This window comes from Gambusia affinis, linkage group LG10 (assembly GCF_019740435.1).
Source record: "Gambusia affinis linkage group LG10, SWU_Gaff_1.0, whole genome shotgun sequence".
In the NCBI taxonomy this organism is placed as follows: domain Eukaryota; kingdom Metazoa; phylum Chordata; class Actinopteri; order Cyprinodontiformes; family Poeciliidae; genus Gambusia; species Gambusia affinis.
This window is the reverse complement of record NC_057877.1, coordinates 5,255,789-5,276,067: the sequence shown is the minus strand read 5'-3', so window position 1 is coordinate 5,276,067 and position 20,279 is coordinate 5,255,789. Positions and strand designations below refer to the sequence as shown.

The following is a 20,279-nucleotide window of genomic DNA, read 5'->3' as shown; positions in this document are numbered from 1 at the left end:
CTAAATCTAAATGGTGCTATTTTATTGTTGGTTAGACACGATCCTTTATCATCATCCCAGCTATAATCCTTTCCCACACCTTGAAGGTGTTACCAGATCAGGCTCTGCCAGTTCACATTAATCAGGCTTATGAAGCTCATGGAGCCGGTGTGGCATCCGATTAGAGAGCAGGTTTGCACTGTTGTATCAAAACTGACTCTGGGCGAGACAGATGAGCCAAACTCTTTGGGTCTTAATAGCATGTTGTGTCCTGTAATCTGGTTTTGTTGTGTTTTCTTTTTGTTGGTGTTCAGTTGACTTCTGTTGGAGCTTTTCCTTGTCCTGCATGAACCTTAGGACTTTAGAAATGGCTGTCGATTAAAATATGATCTGTGTTCAGGAGTCAGGGGTTTTGTTGCTAAGCAACATTTTGAGCAAATAGTTTCGTTTGTTATGTTGCGTAAACCCCGCCGATTTATCAGCTTAGAGCTTTGCTCTTAGAACCAGTCTACTGTCCAGATTGCTTCCAATAACAGATTTCAACACCTGTGTTTTCGGTGCTTCTTAGATAAAAAGATAAAAATGTTACGAGTGAGAGGACGACCCAGAACAGAAGAGATACAGTGAACTTCCAAACAAGCCAATTTTCTAAAAATCATTGTAGGTGCATTCGACTGCCACCAGACCGCTGACCTCACTTTGATTTTCTCTGTTTGTTCATAAACGCCGCAGCTCTACATGGTGAGGACGATGCTGGAGTCCCTCATTGCAGACAAAAGCGGCTCGAAGAAAACCCTGCGGAGCGGCCTCGAGGGCCCCACCATCCTGGACATTGAAAAATTTCACAAGGAGTCCTTCTTTTACACACATCTGCTGAACTTCAGTGGTGAGGAGTTTGATTCTGTAATGGCAGCCATTTGGATGAAAAAAAAAGAAAAAAAAAGCCCAGAGTTGAAACCCTTCTCTGTGTCTCCATGCAGAGACGCTGCAGCAGTGCTGCGACCTGTCCCAGCTCTGGTTTAGGGAGTTCTTCCTGGAGCTCACCATGGGCCGCCGGATCCAGTTCCCCATTGAGATGTCCATGCCGTGGATCCTCACCGACCACATCCTGGACACCAAGGAGGCTTCCATGATGGAGTAAGTCTTTGTGTGGTAAAACATGTTCTGGAAGCTATTCATCCTTTCTCCTTCTCCTTCTTCTTCAACCCAGACAGTCGGTGTGTATCGTGTATCGTTTATCATTTATCGTGATAAATTTATTTTCACAAGGATTTTGATTAAATTGCAATTAAAAATGTTTAAAAATGTCCAAAACTGTCCATATTGTTTGGATTGTGAGGTTTACTGTTTTCTTCACTGTTTGTTCAATGAGAGTAAAAATAAATGTGAGAATATGATTAAATGCAAATACTGCATGCAGATTGGTGACACAAATCACACTTTTTTTTATGTGACTGGTTTAAAATTAGTCATGTTTAATTTTTTTTAGTCGGAGTATTATTTGTGTTTGAGGGACTGTGCCCTATTTGAAAGTCCTGCGCAGCCTCTGAGGTTTTCTTCTAGCATTGTCCACAGCATAATGCTGCCAACACCATGTTTGATAGTGGGACGATGCGTTTACTTTTCCGTAGGGTTTTTGCTTGTAGCTTGGAAAGTTAAATTCTGTCTCCAACACCTTCTTCCAGATGTTTGATGTGTCACAGACAGACCTATCAGTAAAAACTATTCACTAATAGGGCGACATAAAACTAAAACAAGTGGCTGGACTAGATTTTTACTGGGGCTTAATCTAGTAAAATGTTTGAAGAGTTATAGCAGTGGAAGACTCTGAAATCCATTTATCATGCTTATGCCACGTTTAAGCACTTTGGTCCTTTGTGTTAATCTGATACAATTTCAATTTAACACGTTTGGCGTTTTCGGTTGCAACGTGGCTAAAAGTGGAAGAGCTGAGGGGCGTGAATACTTTCTCTGTGAACCACATGCACACCTTTCTGACCAGATTCTCCAGCGTTGCTCTGCAAAGTTGGTTGTTGTTTCCTCATGTTTTCAGGCCTGTTGTCATGTTGGCCGCTGGATTACCACGGTACACTACAGATTTACATAAGCCATTAAGCACATTCTCTGGCACCGGCCAGGACTCTGTAATTCTTCAAACCGACGCCAGAATAAATCAACTTTATTCATTTGTTTGTGTCATGATGACATCATCTTTTTTCTTTTTTTTTTTTTCTTTTTTAAGCATTCACCTTGCAGGAGCAGTTTGGCAGAATGTGTTCATATTTCATCAGTCGATGGCAGAATTAGGACTTAATGATGTACAAATGTTACTGTATTGCATCCTGGAACTTTTTCAGGCACATTTGAAGTAAACCTGTATGAGTAACATAAGGTTTTCCTCAAATGTGTGCAGGTACGTGCTGTATCCCCTGGACTTGTACAACGACAGTGCACACTACGCTCTGACCAAATTCAAGAAGCAGTTCCTCTATGATGAAATAGAGGCTGAGGTAATGCACTGTAAATGTGATGGTCCTTTAGAAAAGCTTAATCTTTTATATTTGGTGTGGCAGAGCTTCATGATGAAATACGCTGCCTCCCCCCCTTTAATACTGTACATTGTTTGCAGTCATGTTGTGCACCATAAATCCATGATTCAGCTCTCTTCAATAATCTCTGTTGCATATCTCTGATTTATATATAGAGGCATTGCATAACAGTTTATAAATGTTGAGGGTTTTTCCTTTATCTTTTCTTGAATCCAATTGAAAAATCGCATCGGTCAAATTACTGCCTTCAGTTGTTTAATCGTCTGTGTTTATGAGGCATTCTAACTCTTTATTTTACTTTTTCAGGTCAACTTGTGTTTTGATCAGTTTGTCTACAAGCTGGCTGATCAGATATTCGCCTATTACAAGATACTTGCTGGAAGGTGAGTGCTTCTGTTTCCACTGTTTCTCTTTTCCAAATAAAAGAGAAACAGTGGTTTCTCTTTTAAATCTCTGCGTGTTTTGTGAGGTTGTAGTGGATTTTTGTTATGCAGTGATTCATATTTTCAGGAAGAAAACTGATTTTAGAGTGGGAGGTAATTGGCCACTTTGGCTGAAGTTCTTTAGAAGAACTTCAATTCAGGTTTCCGTATACTCATCATTGTCAATAATTTGGGCCTGCAGTGATTCTTTTGACCTATCGTTTTCCAGAGTGAATGGATTATACAACAAAAAGTAACTTGAATTGATTGTGAAAATAGGAATTTGATGCAAGTTTCATGAACAAATATGCTTTTTGTCGCCATCAACAAGCCTCTGGTATAATTATGGCTTAACATTTTACTACTCTGATTTATTTATTTTGTTATTTATTTTTAATGTATTTATTTTCAGTACATTTGCAGTGCATATTAATAATAACAATTTCTGTAAATATGCCTAGACAGTTGGTAAAAGTCATCCTAAAGGCGTATAAGTAAAACTACATAATTACACTAATAAATTAATATATCAGAATAAAGTTTTTTTTAGATTGGTTCATTAATCAAAAAATGCATGAATGGAAAAAACTAATTTAATGTGTGTTTGTAACGTCCAACTTTGTCCACGTTTCCACAACTTCTCTGTTGATTTGAGCTTGAATGAGAATTTGAACATATAACTCTCTTACATTATCATTTTATTCACTTTGTGTACCATCTGCAGCACAAAACAACCCCTCAGCATGACGCTACCACTACCGAGTTGTGTCTAAGATTTAACTGTTGATTTGAAGACTCGATGAAGACAGTCTGGTCTCTTTATTGTTCTGTCCACTTTGTGCAGTGGCAAAGACCACCATGTGTGAAACAGACCCTCAGCATGATGCTGCCACCATTAAATTAGTCTTCTGACAAACTTATTTTTATCTGAAGGATCCGTTGGTTGAAGTTCAGACAACAACCAGATGACGTCAAGTTCACTATCTGAGAACTGTCTTCTACAATGTCAAAAAAAAAAAAAAGAAAAAAGAAACAGTTTTATTTCATTATTTATTTGAGGTTTTTTTTAGGTATGATGCACAGAAGAAGCAAGATGGCATTCTCCTTGGTTCATTTTTTTTTTTTTTTAAACTTGTTAGTTGAAAATGTCTTTATACTTATGAAACACAAAGGTGCTTCACAAGGTGTTTATTCTCGTATCTCATTTGTCGAGATAATAGATGAAGAACTTAGCTGTAAATTTAAAGAAATAAGAAAAAAAAAACTTGTAAAGATTATTGAACAATCCAAAATATTTCAATACTTAATCTTTATAAGCGGTCCTTCATCCAAGTCTTTTCACTCTCCGTTTGAATCCTTCAGTCTTCTTCTTGATAAACGCTTGAGAGCCGACTGCAAGAACCAGGGTGCCAACATTCCCTGGCCCACTTCCAACCGATACGAGACCCTGCTGAAGCAGCGCCATGTCCAGGTGTGTCCCTGACCCTCTACTCCCTTCCATCCTCTCCCCTTCAGCAGCCCTCCTTCCTTTACTAACAGAACCTCTGCCTCAGCTCCTGGGCCGCTCCATCGACCTGAACCGACTCATCACCCAGCGCGTCTCGGCGGCGCTCCACAAATCTCTGGAGCTCGCAATCAACCGCTTCGAGAGCGAGGACCTCACCTCCATAATGGCACGTCGACTCTTCAGTTTTTTTTGTTTTTATCTGAAAAGCAAAAAGCTTCTTCTGCCGCCTTTTCTGCGTTTGCCAACTGTTTTCACTTCCTGTTTCCAGGAGCTCGAAGGTCTTCTGGAGGTCAATCGCATGACGCACAAGCTGCTCAGTCAGTTCCTGACCCTGGACAGCTTCAGGATAACGCTGCACGTCTTCTGGGAGCTCAACTACGACTTTCTGCCCAACTATTGCTACAACGGTTCCACCAACAGGTGGGTCGGCTTCAGTAGGGAGGCCGCCATGTTTAGTTCAGCTGCGGTTAAGTTCTCAGGGATTGTATGCAAATTATTTTTTATTTACTTAGAAATGATGGCCAGCAATACATAAAAACTGGAAAAACAGAATGCTGTTTTAAAGGCTGAATAAAAGGTGTTGGTTTAAAAGGACAAAAAAACTTGAATCAACATTAATGTAGTACATAATGTGGTACATAGACAATACAACAATGCTCATTTACTTTGCCATAAATTTCAATAACAGAACAAAACAAACTATTATGATGACTGAGACTGCTGCTGTTGAATCAGCAGTCGGATAAATACGTTTTCAATTTTGCTTCATGATCCAGTTTTTTGATGTTTTTACTTTAAACTTTAAAAGTTTAACTCTTGCTGCAACTCTGGCATGTTCACTGATTAGAAAAGAATCATATTTTTAAATGTCCTTCCAGTCATCCGCTGGTCAGAGCAGATCAAGGTGAAACCTGGCCAGCTCACATTTCCAGACTCATCAGTATCGTGTGTTTTCCAGCCACATGGTGCCACTTTATAGCACAATCAAGTTACTATGTTACGTTCAGCTGTTATGAAAATGCTGCATTTAACACATTGAAATTGGTCCTCTGTCTCTTTAAGAAGCTACCTCCTGAAAGTCATCAGAGCAACATTCCTCTATTAATCCTTTAACAACATTTCACTGATGCACGGTTCCATCAGATGTTTGCTAATTGCTGCTGGCTAGTCTGAAGGAGCTTGTATGTTTTTGATGAGGGAATAACACTAAAACATGATTTAAACCTCAAACAAGTACATTTTCCACAACACTGGTTATCCAGGTATTTATTAGCTTGGCTTACATGTATTCAAATTGCGTCTCTTCATTGGGCTTCGTTAGGCGCCGCATCAATGGACACGGTATTTGCTCTACAGTTACATAAAATCTGCGCTCATGAAAGCTCAAAGTTTCAACAACAGCTTGTGCGTAAAGAGATGGGATTGTGGCTGATAGGTTGTAAAGTTGCTGCTGATGGCTGTGTGTGTTCATTGTTGACTTTTCATCTCTGTGTAATGTACCCAGCTGTTTATGTTGCGCTGTGATGCGTTTGAATAATCTCCTTCTGTGCGTCCAGGTTTGTGCGCACCATCCTGCCCTTCTCTCAAGAGTTCCAGAGGGATAAACCCCCCAACGCTCAGCCCCATTATCTGTACGGGTCAAAGGTCAGTGCATTCCTCTGTTATCACCTCTCCCAGAGAACGACTCGGTTTATTTCTTTGGATTCCATAAGCAACAAATTTTTTTTTTTTTTTTTTTGCCGTGACCTGACCAGCTGTGCATAAGCACATGTTAAAGCTAAATGTTTACTGCATGATAATAAAATCTAGGGCTGAGCCAGATGGCTTAAAAATACAACCTCAGAAATTTTCCAAACCACATCTGATTCCTGATTTTAATCTTTCTTTTTCTTTTTGCTTTCTTTTCTAAAAAATAAATTGCAAATAATGGAAAATATTGTCAGTAAGTGGCCTTAACTTCAGTCATTCTTTCTGCGAGTTCAGTATTAGGGTCAGGCTGCAAGGATTTCTGTTGAATTACACGAATATACTTATATATTTAACAGAATAAAGACACAATTTTATCAGAAAAATGTCTTAAAATGATAAGAAAATACTTTTTTTTATTAATAAAAAACCCAAACAAACTTGGACTAATAATTTATTAATTTTTTGTGTTGGAGTTTTCATAATATTACAACTTCATTCTGGTAATAACTTTATTCTTGTATTATTTTGACTTTATTGTTACATGGCTTTATTCTCGTATTACTAAGACTATATTCTTGTAGCACTTACTTTATTTTTTGTTAAAAAAAATAAATAAATCTTTGCCTGACATCTTTTTCCCAGTGCATTCATAGAAAAAAAAGAAATCCAGATTTTCCAAATATTACATTTGCAAAAACTAAATATTTGATTGATCCATTAAATCGATTTATTACCTACCCCTAATGAAGTTCCTACAGAATATAAAGGAAAGGAAACTTTATTCAAGGAAACATTGTGCCGAGTTTCATGTCTCTTACATCTTGTGCAGAATGTTTAGGGAAAAACCACACTCTGCAAAAAAAAAATAAATAAATAAAATAAAATAGAAGTCTAGACGGTTAAAGCTGAAAAAAACCTCTATGAGTTTAATATTTCTAGTAGAATGACCATCTTCACTGTGTCAGCTTGTATGTTTAGGTTAACTCACTTAAAATGGTTCAAAGAGTCTTGTTATGAGTGGTTGCTATGACGATATCCCTGTAAGCTCAAACAGGATTTTCATTGAGCGGGGTAAAACGTTTGGTGATAATTCGGCTGGGGTCGGTTGGGGGCGGTGAACAATACCGTGGTGACCTCAATCCGCTCGATTAATGCCGGCTCTCTGTCAGCCGGCTCAGACCTCATGCTCCGGGGTAATTACATGGCCGCCTGGCTGCGCCAGCATCAGCGACGTCTGCATGGTCGCGGCCCGCTTGATGCTCTCCTCGCTGCTGCTGCTCCTGGCCTGGAACAGGTGTCCCGAACTGGACATGTCCTGGCGGACGGAGGCCGTCACCACGGGGCGGCTCTCGGCGACGCGGCCCGGCAGGGAGCACATGTTGTGGAGGCAGCCCCACAGCAGGATGCCGGCGATGACCAGCAGCAGCAGGCAGCAGGTCAGCCACACGCCCACCGCCACCTCCCAGCCCGCCCGATCGTGGCCCTCGCTGCTCTCGCTCGGCGTGCTGAACACCTGGCACTGCTCCCGGACGGGGTCGGCCGCCTGGCACGTCACGCACAGGAAGTAGGCGGTCTGGGGCAGCAGGTTGCCCAGGTAGGTGGCGGTCTGGCTGACGGGGATGCGCTCCTCGTGCTTGAAGCTCTTGCGCTTGTAGCCCATGATGAGGCTGTTCCAGTTGGGGTCGTACATGACGCTGTAGAAGGTGTCCAGGCAGGCGGGGGAGGCGGGCCACGTCACCCTGGCCGAGGTGGACGAGATGTTGTAGACCGTGACCACCATGACGACGGAAGAAGAGCTTCCTGTTTGGTTTCGCTTTATTCTCCAGCCGCAGGCTCACAGCATTGAGTCAAGCTGTAAAAGAGGCGACGGAAGTACAGAGTAAGAAATGCAAGAAGTACACATTAAACACAATTTATTTTTAAACTCCTAAAGAAACTCTGATTGTGATTGATGCGTCCTATTACCACTGAATGCAACTTATATACAGCTTGAATGTCTATTATCCAAAACTGCATCTTAAAATGGAGGCATTTAGTATATCTAGCATAATGGCCATTTTTCCATTATGCTGCCTCCATTAAACCCTACTTAGTTTTTGGTGTAGTTTTCAATTATTGAACCTAATGAAGGCTCATTTATTTTTTTCTATCTTTAAATAACTGTTTCACGTGGTGAATAATAAAATAAAAACCTATCAGTGACTGAGTACTGTATGATGGATTATCTGTGAACCGCTGGGAGGCAGATGTTCACTAAATTACATAATACAGGATTGTTGTTGCAGGGGCTTATCTTTACTCTGTCACCTGTTATGTGAAAAGAAAGGTGATGATCTGTCAGCCGAAACCATCATTAGAAAAAAATAAAAAAAAACCTTCTTTGGGTTTTAGTAGATTCAAATAATTTGAAGTTTAAATGTTCTGCACTTCCATTTTTTAATGCAACAACTAGAGTAAATAAATGATTACACTGATTTTACTTTACTTCTTTATTAACTTTTGGCTTCATATTTAGATGGTCCTCCATTTTTCCTCTTTCATTAATCTCCAACCCTGGCTACGTGTTTTTAGTCATTTATTAATTAGAACTTGTAAGTTTAAAGGCACTGCGACAGACTGGCGACCTGTCCAGGGTGAACCCCGCCTCTCGCCCGGGACGCAGCTGGAGATCGACACCAGCAACCCTCCTGACCCCATTAGGGACAAGGGTGAATAGAAAATTGATGGAAGTTTAAAGGCAGCCATGTTTAAAACATTCAACTTGGTGAATCAAACACATGCACTCACATGTAACTTTCCTTCTCGATCAGATGAACATTAATTGACTTTCTGTTGCGTGTGCTGGCACAAGATAGGATCTCCACAGCACTGAAGTTATTTTGAGACGATTCACAGCATAACGTGGATAAAATTCAGGCCTACCATGAAAACACTCCGCTGTGCGACGGTCCTCCCAGTGTGTTGAGCGTCGCTGCTGGTGTTCGCTCGCCTCTTCCATTATAACCAGACAGAGATGCTCGATGCAGAGTCCTGCTCCGAGCAACTGAAGCACAGATCAGCGCGTCTTTAGCTCAGATTCTGCAACACTAGAGGGAGTGTTACCGGATTAGAGCAAAGGGAGCAGGAGAGGGAGCTAAAATCTCCTCTTTGGGATGAAAAAAGTGCATTTTCTCCCATCTGTGGGTCAGTCATAGGTCATACTCTCTACTGGGATTGTTTTCTGTTTCTTTTTTTAACTTGCTAGCTCCTCCATCGACATTATGGCGATGCAGATCTTTAATTTCCTGTTGACCAGGAATGTGGTGCGTGTCGTATCTGGAATATTAAGTGGTGAGATGAAATGTGCTGCAGCCACTCCATCCGTCTGTCCAGCTGCTTCTTCCCGCAGCGCAACAACCAGCGCTGACCACGCTGTCATGGAGCCTGGTGTTCACATTTGTAGTTTTTAAAAAGCTGGTTTAAATGTTTGAAGAAGTCGATTAAATTAAAATCTGTTTCTTTTCCTTGTTGCAATCTGTCGACCTTGAACTCGCTTTTATTTTTAGCTTCAGAAGTCAGAACTTGTTACAGTTGCAAGTCAGAAACCGTGAAGTAGTGATAATAATCAGATCATTTAATGAAGAGCTGCTGCATTTAGCTTTATTAGTTAAAGACACTCAACATTTTATCCTTATTTTGGTATTTGCTCCATTTCCATTTTTTTTTAATTTTGTTTTGTAGGGTTTTTTTTTACCCAATCGTTTTATTAGATTACTTATTTTGTCTTCTTTCAGATTCTTCCTGGAACTCAGATTTTTATTTTATTTTATTTTGATTTGTTGTTTTTGTACAGTGTGAATTTTTCATTTTGTGAACAAGTAAACTTTATTTGTCCTTGCAAAACCTTTCACTTGCAAAACCATGACATATAAATGCTTCTTGCATAAAACTGGTTTTGTGAGTATTTTAGAAAACAAGGATTTTCTAAAATATGACAAAAATTTTGAATTCTCTTTTTTTTTTTTTTATTTAGATTAGAATATGCAAATATTGTTTAAATTACTTTTTTTTTTACATTTGCTCTTAGGACAAAAAAATTGAAATATTTTAGGATATATATTCAAATTTATGGACTATGAAGGCTTTTTCACAGTTTTGATTATTAAACCTGACCTTTGAACTTTGGGGAGGAATACAAGGACCAGGCACCCTTAAGTGACTAAAAATGTTTCGTTTTAGGTTTTATTTTTTTATGACTTCCATCGTTTTTAGCTTATTTTGGTTGATTATATTTATCTTTGAACCTTTTAAATTCAGTTTACTGCACACAGAAGTAGAAGATGCTCCAGCTCTTGTAAGTCAGTTGGTCTGTGGGGTTATGAGTATTTTTATTCACTGACATTTAGAGCATTTTGACACATAAACTGGAATGCTTATGAAATACTTTCCAACTTGTATTTGAAAAATACATGTGGCAAATGACTTTTACATTAAAATTATAAAGAACGTTTTTTTTCTAATCATCACCTGTCTGTGTGTGTGCAGACCCTGAACCTGGCTTACAGCAGCACATTCACCACCTATAGGAACTTTCTGGGCCCGCCACACATTAAGGTCATGTGCAGACTGCTGGGCTACCAGGGCATCGCCGTGGTGATGGAGGAGCTGCTTAAGGTTGTCAAAAGTCTGGTGAGTGTCATCTAGAAGACCAAGGATGGAGCTTTTCTCCATCATCATCATCAGCAGCGTTGTCATCCTCTGCTCCGTCACTCAGCTCCAGGGAACCATCCTGCAGTACGTGAAGACGCTGATGGAGGTCATGCCCAAGATTTGCAGACTTCCACGCCACGAGTACGGCTCCCCTGGTAGGTGACAGCACCCTGAATGTTAGAAGAGAGCATCATATCTCAATTCAGCATATAACCCAAATGCTATTATTAAGCACACGCGCCTTGTGTTTTTGTTCCAGGCATCCTGGAGTTCTTCCACCACCAGCTGAAGGACATTGTGGAGTACGCCGAGCTCAAGACGGTGTGCTTCCAGAACCTGAGGGAGGTGGGCAACGCCCTCCTGTTCTGCCTGCTGAGTGAGCAGAGTCTGGTACGGATCGGCCCGCTTCGGGAGGCAGCGCCGACTCTCTGCTCTGCAGCCGGCTGACGTTTTTCATGTCCGTGTCTTGCAGTCTCAGGAAGAAGTGTGCGACTTGCTGCATGCTGCGCCTTTCCAAAACATCCTGCCGCGAGTGCATGTCAAAGGTAAGCACATTAACATCAAGACACAGTTAGCATTCATACATACAGTATTTCATATGTATATAAATGTACTTTGTCTACTCTAATCTGACCCTTCTACATTTCTATCTCTGGATATAAGTTTCTCTGATATACACATCTTTTTGAATTGAGTTCCTTTCCTTAAATGATTCCCTCCCCTTCTCACTCCAAGCTGTTTCTATTGTTTTGTATGGAAGTAACTAATGTCTTCCTAATGTCATTCCAAGAAATTTTATTTCATTCCTTCTGTTTACGTTTTCAGGACGTACTTTTTCTACTTTTCAAAAATTAAAAACATTAAAACAGAAAAGATTTGTCACCTGCACGCGACACCAAATCAATACGTCTGATACAGTTAACATACATAAAAAAATTTAAAAAACACTTTTGGCACTACAATATGGTATAAGCAATACTCTAAAATCAATACATTTAGGTTTTCCTAGTCAATATATATCTGATGTTGTAGAGTTACAGAAAACAATCCAATTCTGTTTTTTTGCTTTTGTGCTGCAAAATTGTCTATTATTTGGCAAAACCGAACTGTCTATTTCTAGATAACTCTTGTTTCTTTAAAAAAATAAAATAAAATACTGCTGACTTTAAAAAGAGATGTTTTACATAAATCATTTTCTCTAAACCACAAACTCCAAATATAAAGATTGGAGGCCACTTACTACAGATGACTGTCAGAAATCAAATCAAAATATTATTGATAAAATGTCTCTAAATCTTCCTGCACCAGTCAAATAAGTAGCACCAACCCCATTCTTTGTGTTCTCCTTGCCGTTCAGATGGGGAACGCCTGGATGCCAAGATGAAGCGTTTGGAAGCTAAATACACGGCGCTGCACCTGGTTCCTCTGATCGAGCGCCTCGGAACACCGCAGGTAGAGCCAGGCTAAGCGTTTCCGTGGTTGCAGAGTCGACATCGTAGCATCGTTCTTTGTGCTTTTTAAAATCCTGCCAGAGTGACATTATGACCGGAAAACTATCGCTCCCTTCCCTTCAGCAAATAGCTATCGCGCGTGAAGGCGACCTCCTGACCAAAGAGCGGCTGTGCTGCGGCTTGTCCATGTTCGAAGTCATCCTGGCGCGCGTGCGCGGCTTCTTGGACGACGCCATCTGGCGTGGCCCGTTGCCCAGCAACGGCGTGATGCACGTGGACGAATGTGTGGAGTTCCACCGCCTGTGGAGCGCCATGCAGTTTGTCTACTGCATCCCTGTGGGAGCCCACGAGTTCACAGTGGAGTGAGTGCAGGATCTCTTCCTGGTCAACCACAAAATGAGCCGCTAAAGTCGACGTGTTTATCTGAAACGTGCGTCCGCTTCCTGCACCCTTCCTCCAGGCAGTGCTTCGGAGACGGCCTCCACTGGGCGGGCTGCATGATCATCGCCCTGCTGGGACAGCAAAGACGATTCGACATCCTCGACTTCAGCTACCACCTGCTCAAGGTGCAGAAACACGACGGCAAGGACGAGATCATCAAGAATGTGGTGAGTTGGGAGAGCGGATCAGTAACACAACCCGCAATGCATAAGTAGATTTTATTACAGAGTTCCCGTCATTTATTTTGTAACGCTCATTCTCCAGTTACTTCTGTTTTACTCTGTGACTAATTAATGACTTAATAAATTACAAATACTTCACATTTCTGTCGCCATCGTTGGCAAACATGAGTAATTATGAGGGAAATCAGAACTGTTTATTACCCCCATTGACTGTCCTCTTCAAATAAAATATGCTGCATCTCACATCACTGATTCATCGTGACAAATGAGCATGTAGGGAGGCACCGTGGGAAATCACTAGTTTGCCCTAAACGTAGGTGTGTATTAATGTTAAAAATATGTTAACGTGGGGCGTATTTGTGCGTTTTCTCCAGCCTCTAAAGAAGATGGTGGACAGAATCCGCAAATTCCAGGTCCTGAACGACGAGATCTTTGCCATCCTGAATAAATACATGAAGTCTGGAGACGGAGAGAACATGCCGGTGGAACACGTCCGCTGCTTCCAGCCACCGATCCACCAGTCGCTCGCCAGCAGCTGAGGCGCTGCTGCTCGGACTTTGGGACCGCTTCCAAACATCGTCAGCATTCTTCTCTGTTTTCCTTTGGCCTTCAGTAGCTAAGGACTTTTAACTGCGATATAAGGGGCCACTTTTTGAACGTTTGAATTTTTTTTATTTTTATTATTATTATTCACTTGTGCCTTATAAGAAAAGAATAGATATCGCCCTTTGTTGAAAGAGCTATTCCTTTGTACTTGGAGGTAGCTGTAGTTCAGGGAGGGAAATTAGTTTTATGAGTATTTAAGGGTTTGCTGTGGTGGAACATTAAAAAAGGGTGAACCTATTTTTGAGAAAGGAAAAAAATTGTAATTTTGTACTGTCTACATGCATGCTCAGACATTTTAAAGATTAATGAGAAATAACCCTCATCCTTATTATGTTAAGCAAATTATTCACTGTGCCTTGTTTGAACTCCTTTAATCACTTTAATTCAATAAATATGTAACAAATGTTGTTTTTTTTTGTCAAGAGATTTTTTTAATGTAAAAAGTTTCCCCACCTTACTCCAGATCAGACTCCAAACATAAATTACTTTCAAGTATCACAAAAAAAAAAACTGTCAATCATAGTGAGGTTCTTGTCAAAATGTCATTGTCAGCAGGTCCTCAAACCAGAATATATTAGCTTTATAATTTTGATTCATAGAAAGAAGGTCAGTGTGTGAAAATCCATGTACATATAACAAAGCACTTCTTTAGAAAATATTTACAGAGCTACAGAGGAATGCAGGTCAGTTATAGCCAGGGTAGGTGACTTTTATAAATGTGTTTTTTGGATTTGCATATTTATTAAAACTATCACAGTCGTGACAATATACAATTACACTCAGATAATCTGAAACAGAAAATAGAGCTCCTCTGCCTTCTATGACTAACTACTGACGTACACAGCTCAGTCGTCCAATCAAAGCCAGAGGGACGCTACAGCGAAGCATGCCATGAATGCTAAGGCTAGTTAGCATAGCCACAGATGACAGCGGATAAACGGCTTTCCTGTAATGGTAAGTTGTTTCTCCACCATTTGCGCATTTAGCAGCGGCGTGTTATGGCAGTATGATTTTTGCATCCTTGCTTTATTATTCTTTATCTCCTCACACACACTGCTGCACACTTGCATAATCATAACCACAACAGGTTAACACCCTTAGCGAGGGTACAGAACGACGCATGGCTAAAAGCAGAGCTTGCGCTCCATTATATATTTTCCAGCCTTATAGTGTCATTTAGAGCTCAATAAAGTAACTATGTTAACTTGAGTTGCTATAAAAACGCTACATGTGTCAAATACAACCTAAAAGAAATTTTATTTCCTAATTCAAACGCCTTAAAATTGGACCTCTGTCTCTTTAAAAACACCTGCTCTGTTTGAAACTCCGCCTTCAGGAAGTCATCGCAACATGGCTCCTCTATTGCTGCCGCTGAGTGGAGGAGTATGGGAGAAAGCTGCTCTGCGAGGCGGAACCTTGTAAACTGCATCTCCAAGGAGGAGCTACGCCTTACAGGCAGAGCTAGCGCCAACCAGATGTTTTGCACAGCTGAATGGTTGCCACGGGCAATGAAAGGATTTCTCAAACATGCATGAAAGAGTCAAGGCAACACTCCAGGAGTATTTTTTGATGAGGGAATAACTTTATAACATGATGTAAAGTTCAAAGGTTGCTTCTGACTAGGAGTAGTGCATTCCTTCAGACGGCACCAGTAGCACTAATATGAAGTGGAGGAGCTCGATGTATTCACAGGTTATCTGTGTTGTACTGTGTGGACATGGTGACAGTTTTAACCAATATGTAAAAAACTTTTCCTCATAAGTTACTTACCCCCAGCTATAACCAAATACGACAGTCTGAGTAAATTAAGGCAAATTAAAACAAATACAATCTACTGGTCCATCCGTGTCCCCCCTTCCTCCCCTCACAGTTGATTGTCTCATTATTTTAGAAGCTATCGGCACCAACGCAACGGTTGAGTCTGAAGACAAAAAAAACAAACAAACAAAAAACCAAAAACCGTTTCTTAAGCATCTAAAGAGGAAGTCATTGCTCCGTTCCTCCTGGAGACGCTGTCGAAAGGCACACCCCTGTCCTCCATGTCCTCTGTGGACTCGTCCTGCAGCAGTTCGTAGTTGGTGTGAGCGGCCGAGCCGTTGGCCGCCGGGGCGCCGGCGCGCTCCTCCTTTCTGATGGACATGCACAGCGTCGCCAAGCTGACGCTGATGTCTTTGAAAGCGTGCAGCAGGAAGATGCCCACGATGATGGTGAGGAAGCCGCTGAGGGTGCCGATCACGTCGCCGGCGCCCATGTGCTCCCACTCTTTGAAGAGGATGGCGGAGCAGGTGAGCACGGACGTGGTGAAGAACACGTAGTAGATGGGCGTCACCAGCGAGGTGTTGAAGATGTCCAGGGCCTTGTTCAGGTAGTTGATCTGCGTGCTCACGCAGCCCACCAGACCCAGGAGGAGGATCCAGGCCAGGGGGTTCTTGAACACGTTGACGCCGGCGATGCCCTCTTTGATGGCGATGCCCAGGCCTTTGACGCAGGACACGGAGAGCGCCCCGATCACGGAGCAGATGGTGATGTAAACCAGGATGTTGGTCTGACCGTGGCGCGGGGAGACCACAAAGATGAAGATGAGAGCCACGAAGATGACAAGAGTGGCGAAGAACAAAAACCCTTAAAAAGAAATATAAATAAATAAATAAATAAATACAATGAGGAACAATCTTTTTAAATAGTATTCGAATCACATACAAAAATGTATTTTGTGTGCTAGAACAAGCAAGTTTCTCAAATATTCTTTTTTATATGTTCATATGTTAACCAAGGGTCTTACATCTTTTTAATCTTGTATATTCTGGGATTTTGTTTTTTCTCAGATCTATAAACTATAAACAGACAGTGCATGTGTGAGGTTGTCGAGCAGAAAGTTGCGGAAAGCTTTGAGGCAGCATTTCAGCTCTCTCGTGTGTGATGACGCAGTTTTATTCCGCCGAGTCATCCCTACCTGGGTCGACCAGCTTCTTGGCCATGTCCTCCAGGCTGTCGATCTCCTCCTCCTTCGGCGCATGAATGACCATGGTGGTGGAGCCCAGGATGCTCAGCAGGCAGCCCAGCTTCCCGTGCAGGTTTAACCGCTCAGTCAGGAAATATGACGACAGCACGGCACTGCAGCACCAAAAAAAAACACAAAACAACACCTGTCATGGAAAGTTTAAACCTGGGATTGCACATGCTTGGAAACAAACATACAAGATTTCACACTGCATGTTACTTCAGGTCATTTACTCAAGAATGTACTGAAAAACAAGAGAGGGCTCTTTCAAGACGGAGTTTTATAACAAAAACGATGTTTTGATAAGATGTTTCGGTGTGGAGTGCACGTGATGAGGCGTCTGTACCTGACGAGCACGCTGAGGGCTCCCAGGGGCGTGACCAGGGTGGCAGGGGCAAAAGCGTATGCTGCAAAGTTGGCTGCTTCCCCAGCGCCCACTGAAATAAAAAAACAAACAAAACAAAACGTTAGCATACAGTCAGAACATGTCACAATAGAGCCAGACATGGGGAAACAATGCAATACTGTCTGAGGTTTGCTGCACTGCAACAACACTGAGTACAAACACACTGACACATGTCAGTTATATATATATATATATATATATATATATATATATAGATACATATATATATATACATATATATACATATATACATATACACACACACACATATATATATATATATATATTTTTTTTTTTTTTTAAGGCTACAGATTTGAAAATGTGATCAAAAACATTACAATAACACAAAGCTCATCACTTACTTGATAGTAAACCAGCCCACCACAACCATTCTTTAAGATATGCATGACCGCCCTGTCCTGAAAAACAAAACAAAAAAATTATTTTATTACTGCTTAGCGTATCAATAAATAGAGAGGAGTGAATCAAGTAGCAACCTCACATCTAAGAAGAACAGAGTAAAAGAAAATCATCATAAGGAGACATCAGATCTTTACCTCCCACTCACTTTTTGAGAGGTTTTTTGGCCCATTTCGCTTGACCCTTTGCACTTTGTGCAAGTTTCCCAAAATAGGAGACTTTAAGTATTACATATTAGATTATTACTAGAATGGGTTTCAATTTGCTAGACCAGACTGGTCACACTGGATCAGTCTGGCCTTTCAAAATAAAGCTTACAGATACCATGATTAAAAAAGGGGGCAGGGTCTTATAAGTCATATCAGGAGTCGGAAACCTTTACGATCCTAAGAGCCATTTCAGCCCTCACTCCATCTAAATAAAACTTTAGAGATGCAAATGTTACATCAACTATTTAAATAATAATTTTTTTTTTTTAAAGAACCCCAGTTTTATTTATTTCTGGGTTTTAAAATACACAAAAACATAAAAACTTTGGAAAACGTGAGGATTGATCCATTTTTCTTGGTCAGGATTTTTGATATTTGGGGAATATCTGGGGGAAAAAAAAACTCCTACTTATACTTTTAATGTCATTCTATTGTAAAAATGCAATGCAATTATTTCCATACGTATACATTATTACATCTTTATAAAAATAAAAAATTGGTTCTTTAGCATTTTTAGTCACATTTATTATTATTAAACCTCAGAAGGACTAAAGAGACACTCAGCTCCATGCTGCGGATGTCTGCATTAAATTACAAATTCTCTTAAAATAAGGCGTAGAAATACTCATCCAAATAAAAGCCTCAATATTTTATTGCAACATAATTGCAAAAGTAGGTTTCATAAAACTAGTGACTAAACCTGTAATTAAGAAGATTATGTTTGAATCCTAAGTTCTACAAGAACCTGGACAAAAAAAAAAAAAAAAGACAGAATCAAGATGATCCCCACACTAAAAGTCTGTGGGGACTTTTAGTGGTTTGATTATAAAGAACGTCGTTTACAATTCATATTTGTTCATTTATGTTACACAAATGCTGTTAGACAATACGAACCATTCAAATGTCATCTGGTCTTCATTACAATTGCTGTCTAAAGTGCATTATCGAAACAAACCAAAGAACCTTCAGATCTGAGGAAAAGGTCAAGTGAGCTATTGATATTAATGATTACCAGGAGTTTAAAAGACTGTGACACACACATATGAACACACATATGAACACATCCTGCTCCAGGGAGCTGGTTTAAACACGCCTGTAAAACACAGGGCAGGGATTAGAGAGTTTCCTGACTGGTTTGGCTGTCAGCAATGCACATCAGCAGCAGGGAGTGCCTTAAGGGCAGCTGGCAAATTCAATCAGATATGTTGTGATCTGGGTGTTCAGACAAAGAGCGGCCAGTACCTGCCCGCATCGATCCCTTCTTAGCCAGCCTCAGAAGACCTTTCTTCTTCAGGATGAAGCTTCCACCGATGAAGAGGCTGGAGCTGATGGCCAAAGCCAGGCCGATGTAGAAATCGTACTTCCCCCGGTCCTGACCCATGGTGATGCTGGATGTGTGGGAGTGATTTTTCACATCTACCACCAAGCAGGGAAGATGCTCTCCAAAGGAGCAGTTCTGGCAACCTGGAGGAGGAAAGAAGGAGGTGAGGGGCAGGGAGGTTGAAACAGCACAATAGGAAACAACAACACAGATTCCTCAGACTTCACGTCCATCCCTTACAGCGGGAACCTACCGGCGACACAGGACACATTACACAGCGGGAAACCAAAACCTGACGCGTTGAAGAAATCCATTTAGGACGCAGCGCTTTTAAGAACATATAGTCCCTCTGCTGCCTTATCCCAAACAAAGACATGAGAGACTGAGCTTGTCCAACCGGTTGTCTGAGTGTTGTGCTGCCACGGACACAAAGCCTTGTGAAACTCGGTCAGCTGCTATGTAAATGAACTTCTTTCAGGAGTTTGGAATCAGGAAGCAGCATTCCTCTAATGGAAATGTTAGGCGCACCTTGATAGGAAGCTAACCTGAGGAAGCTCGGGTTATAATTAAGGCTCTATTATCAACCAACAAGGTGCTTCGCCAGATGCTCTACGCGCCTAAGCCATAATTTGACTCAGCTATAAATAAATGGATACAGTACAGCGAGCTGAACACGTTAGCTACCATTAGCATCACAGTACTCCTAGCTAAGCCACAGGAGTCAGTGTTGGCGACAAGCAGCGCAGTTTGAGAAGTCCCCACCTTACTTACCTGCTCAAAGGCGGCTGTATTTTTCCCCCCACCTAAGACAAGCGAACAGCGACTGGCCAGCCTGCGTCTCGGCTCTGCTTTGGACGGTCACATACTGTTTCCTACTTCTTCAACCAGGTACCGATAGCGGCCACTGGAGGACTGCCACACCGCGAGCTTCTTCTTCTGCTTATCAGGGTGGAGCGGAGACCGTTGAACCGTGTGCCCTCCGCAGGCTGAAACCCAGTACCACAGAGATCACTTACAGACCTCTGGCAGGGAACACTACACCGACTCCACGGGGTTCTACATTACAACACGATGCCAGAATCAGTGTAAAAACAACTGAAAAGCAAAGAAACGAAGAGGCGGCTCAAACTACCACGAGGCCATAAAGAGAATATATTTTAGGGCTGCTATAAAGTTTGGTGTTATGCAAAATCGACTTGTTTTTTTTTTAGGTTTATGTCATATAATAATGTCATCCACTCATCAAAAACATACAAACATACTCCCCCCAAAATAATCAGTTCAAAACTAATTCAAAAATAATTAAAAACAAGTTATCTGGATGTGTTACTACAACTCCGACAAGGCCTTTTTGATCACAACAGTGACAATAATTGTGTTCAACTGACTTAAAAGTTATACTTTCGA

At 41.2% G+C, this 20,279-nt stretch overlaps 3 protein-coding genes across 5 annotated transcripts in view; 1 reads left to right on the top strand and 2 right to left on the bottom strand.

Annotated features, from left to right (window-relative positions):
* cyfip1 (cytoplasmic FMR1 interacting protein 1) overlaps nucleotides 1-13,922 on the top strand; it is a 32,400-nt gene extending 18,478 nt beyond the window's left edge. For both annotated transcript variants that reach the window (XM_044128871.1, XM_044128870.1), the window contains exons 16-31: nucleotides 712-865; nucleotides 960-1,116; nucleotides 2,393-2,489; nucleotides 2,835-2,911; nucleotides 4,313-4,421; nucleotides 4,504-4,623; nucleotides 4,726-4,877; nucleotides 6,014-6,101; nucleotides 10,671-10,814; nucleotides 10,900-10,990; nucleotides 11,095-11,225; nucleotides 11,308-11,380; nucleotides 12,193-12,287; nucleotides 12,410-12,648; nucleotides 12,747-12,894; nucleotides 13,284-13,922. In XM_044128871.1, coding sequence (XP_043984806.1) covers nucleotides 712-865; nucleotides 960-1,116; nucleotides 2,393-2,489; nucleotides 2,835-2,911; nucleotides 4,313-4,421; nucleotides 4,504-4,623; nucleotides 4,726-4,877; nucleotides 6,014-6,101; nucleotides 10,671-10,814; nucleotides 10,900-10,990; nucleotides 11,095-11,225; nucleotides 11,308-11,380; nucleotides 12,193-12,287; nucleotides 12,410-12,648; nucleotides 12,747-12,894; nucleotides 13,284-13,448 — 2,040 coding nt within the window. In that variant the 3' untranslated portion in view covers nucleotides 13,449-13,922. The remainder of the gene's footprint in view (nucleotides 1-711; nucleotides 866-959; nucleotides 1,117-2,392; nucleotides 2,490-2,834; nucleotides 2,912-4,312; nucleotides 4,422-4,503; nucleotides 4,624-4,725; nucleotides 4,878-6,013; nucleotides 6,102-10,670; nucleotides 10,815-10,899; nucleotides 10,991-11,094; nucleotides 11,226-11,307; nucleotides 11,381-12,192; nucleotides 12,288-12,409; nucleotides 12,649-12,746; nucleotides 12,895-13,283) is intronic.
* On the bottom strand, nucleotides 6,602-10,662 carry LOC122838317 (fibronectin type III domain-containing protein 9). The gene is made up of 2 exons (XM_044128874.1): nucleotides 9,069-10,662; nucleotides 6,602-7,998 (listed from the first exon to the last, which is right to left on the bottom strand). The coding sequence occupies exon 2, from the start codon at nucleotides 7,924-7,926 to the stop codon at nucleotides 7,321-7,323; it is 606 nt and encodes a 201-aa protein (XP_043984809.1). The 5' UTR covers nucleotides 7,927-7,998; nucleotides 9,069-10,662; the 3' UTR covers nucleotides 6,602-7,320.
* Nucleotides 13,593-19,934, bottom strand: nipa2 (NIPA magnesium transporter 2). 2 transcript variants are annotated; one of them, XM_044128873.1, is made up of 6 exons: nucleotides 19,644-19,934; nucleotides 18,794-19,015; nucleotides 17,285-17,341; nucleotides 16,863-16,953; nucleotides 16,469-16,629; nucleotides 13,593-16,137 (listed from the first exon to the last, which is right to left on the bottom strand). In XM_044128873.1, exons 2-6 carry the CDS (start codon nucleotides 18,930-18,932, stop codon nucleotides 15,482-15,484), a joined length of 1,104 nt encoding a protein of 367 aa, XP_043984808.1. In that variant the 5' UTR covers nucleotides 18,933-19,015; nucleotides 19,644-19,934; the 3' UTR covers nucleotides 13,593-15,481. The 2 variants fall into 2 exon arrangements, with proteins under 2 accessions (XP_043984808.1, XP_043984807.1); XM_044128872.1 differs by lacking the exon at nucleotides 19,644-19,934 and adding an exon at nucleotides 19,126-19,616.
* Between the last annotated feature and the right edge of the window lie 345 nt (nucleotides 19,935-20,279).

Coding starts and splice junctions, on each gene's coding strand:
- LOC122838317 (XM_044128874.1), bottom strand. CDS start 7,926: ATGGTGGTCACGGTCTACAACATCTCGTCCACCTCGGCCAGGGTGACG.
- nipa2 (XM_044128872.1), bottom strand. CDS start 19,186: ATGGATTTCTTCAACGCGTCAGGTTTTGGTTTCCCGCTGTGTAATGTG. Junction 19,016..19,125: donor TAATGTGTCCTGTGTCGCCG/GTAGGTTCCCGC, acceptor TTCCTCCTCCAG/GTTGCCAGAACTGCTCCTTT. Junction 16,630..16,862: donor GCCCTCAGCGTGCTCGTCAG/GTACAGACGCCT, acceptor TTGGTGCTGCAG/TGCCGTGCTGTCGTCATATT.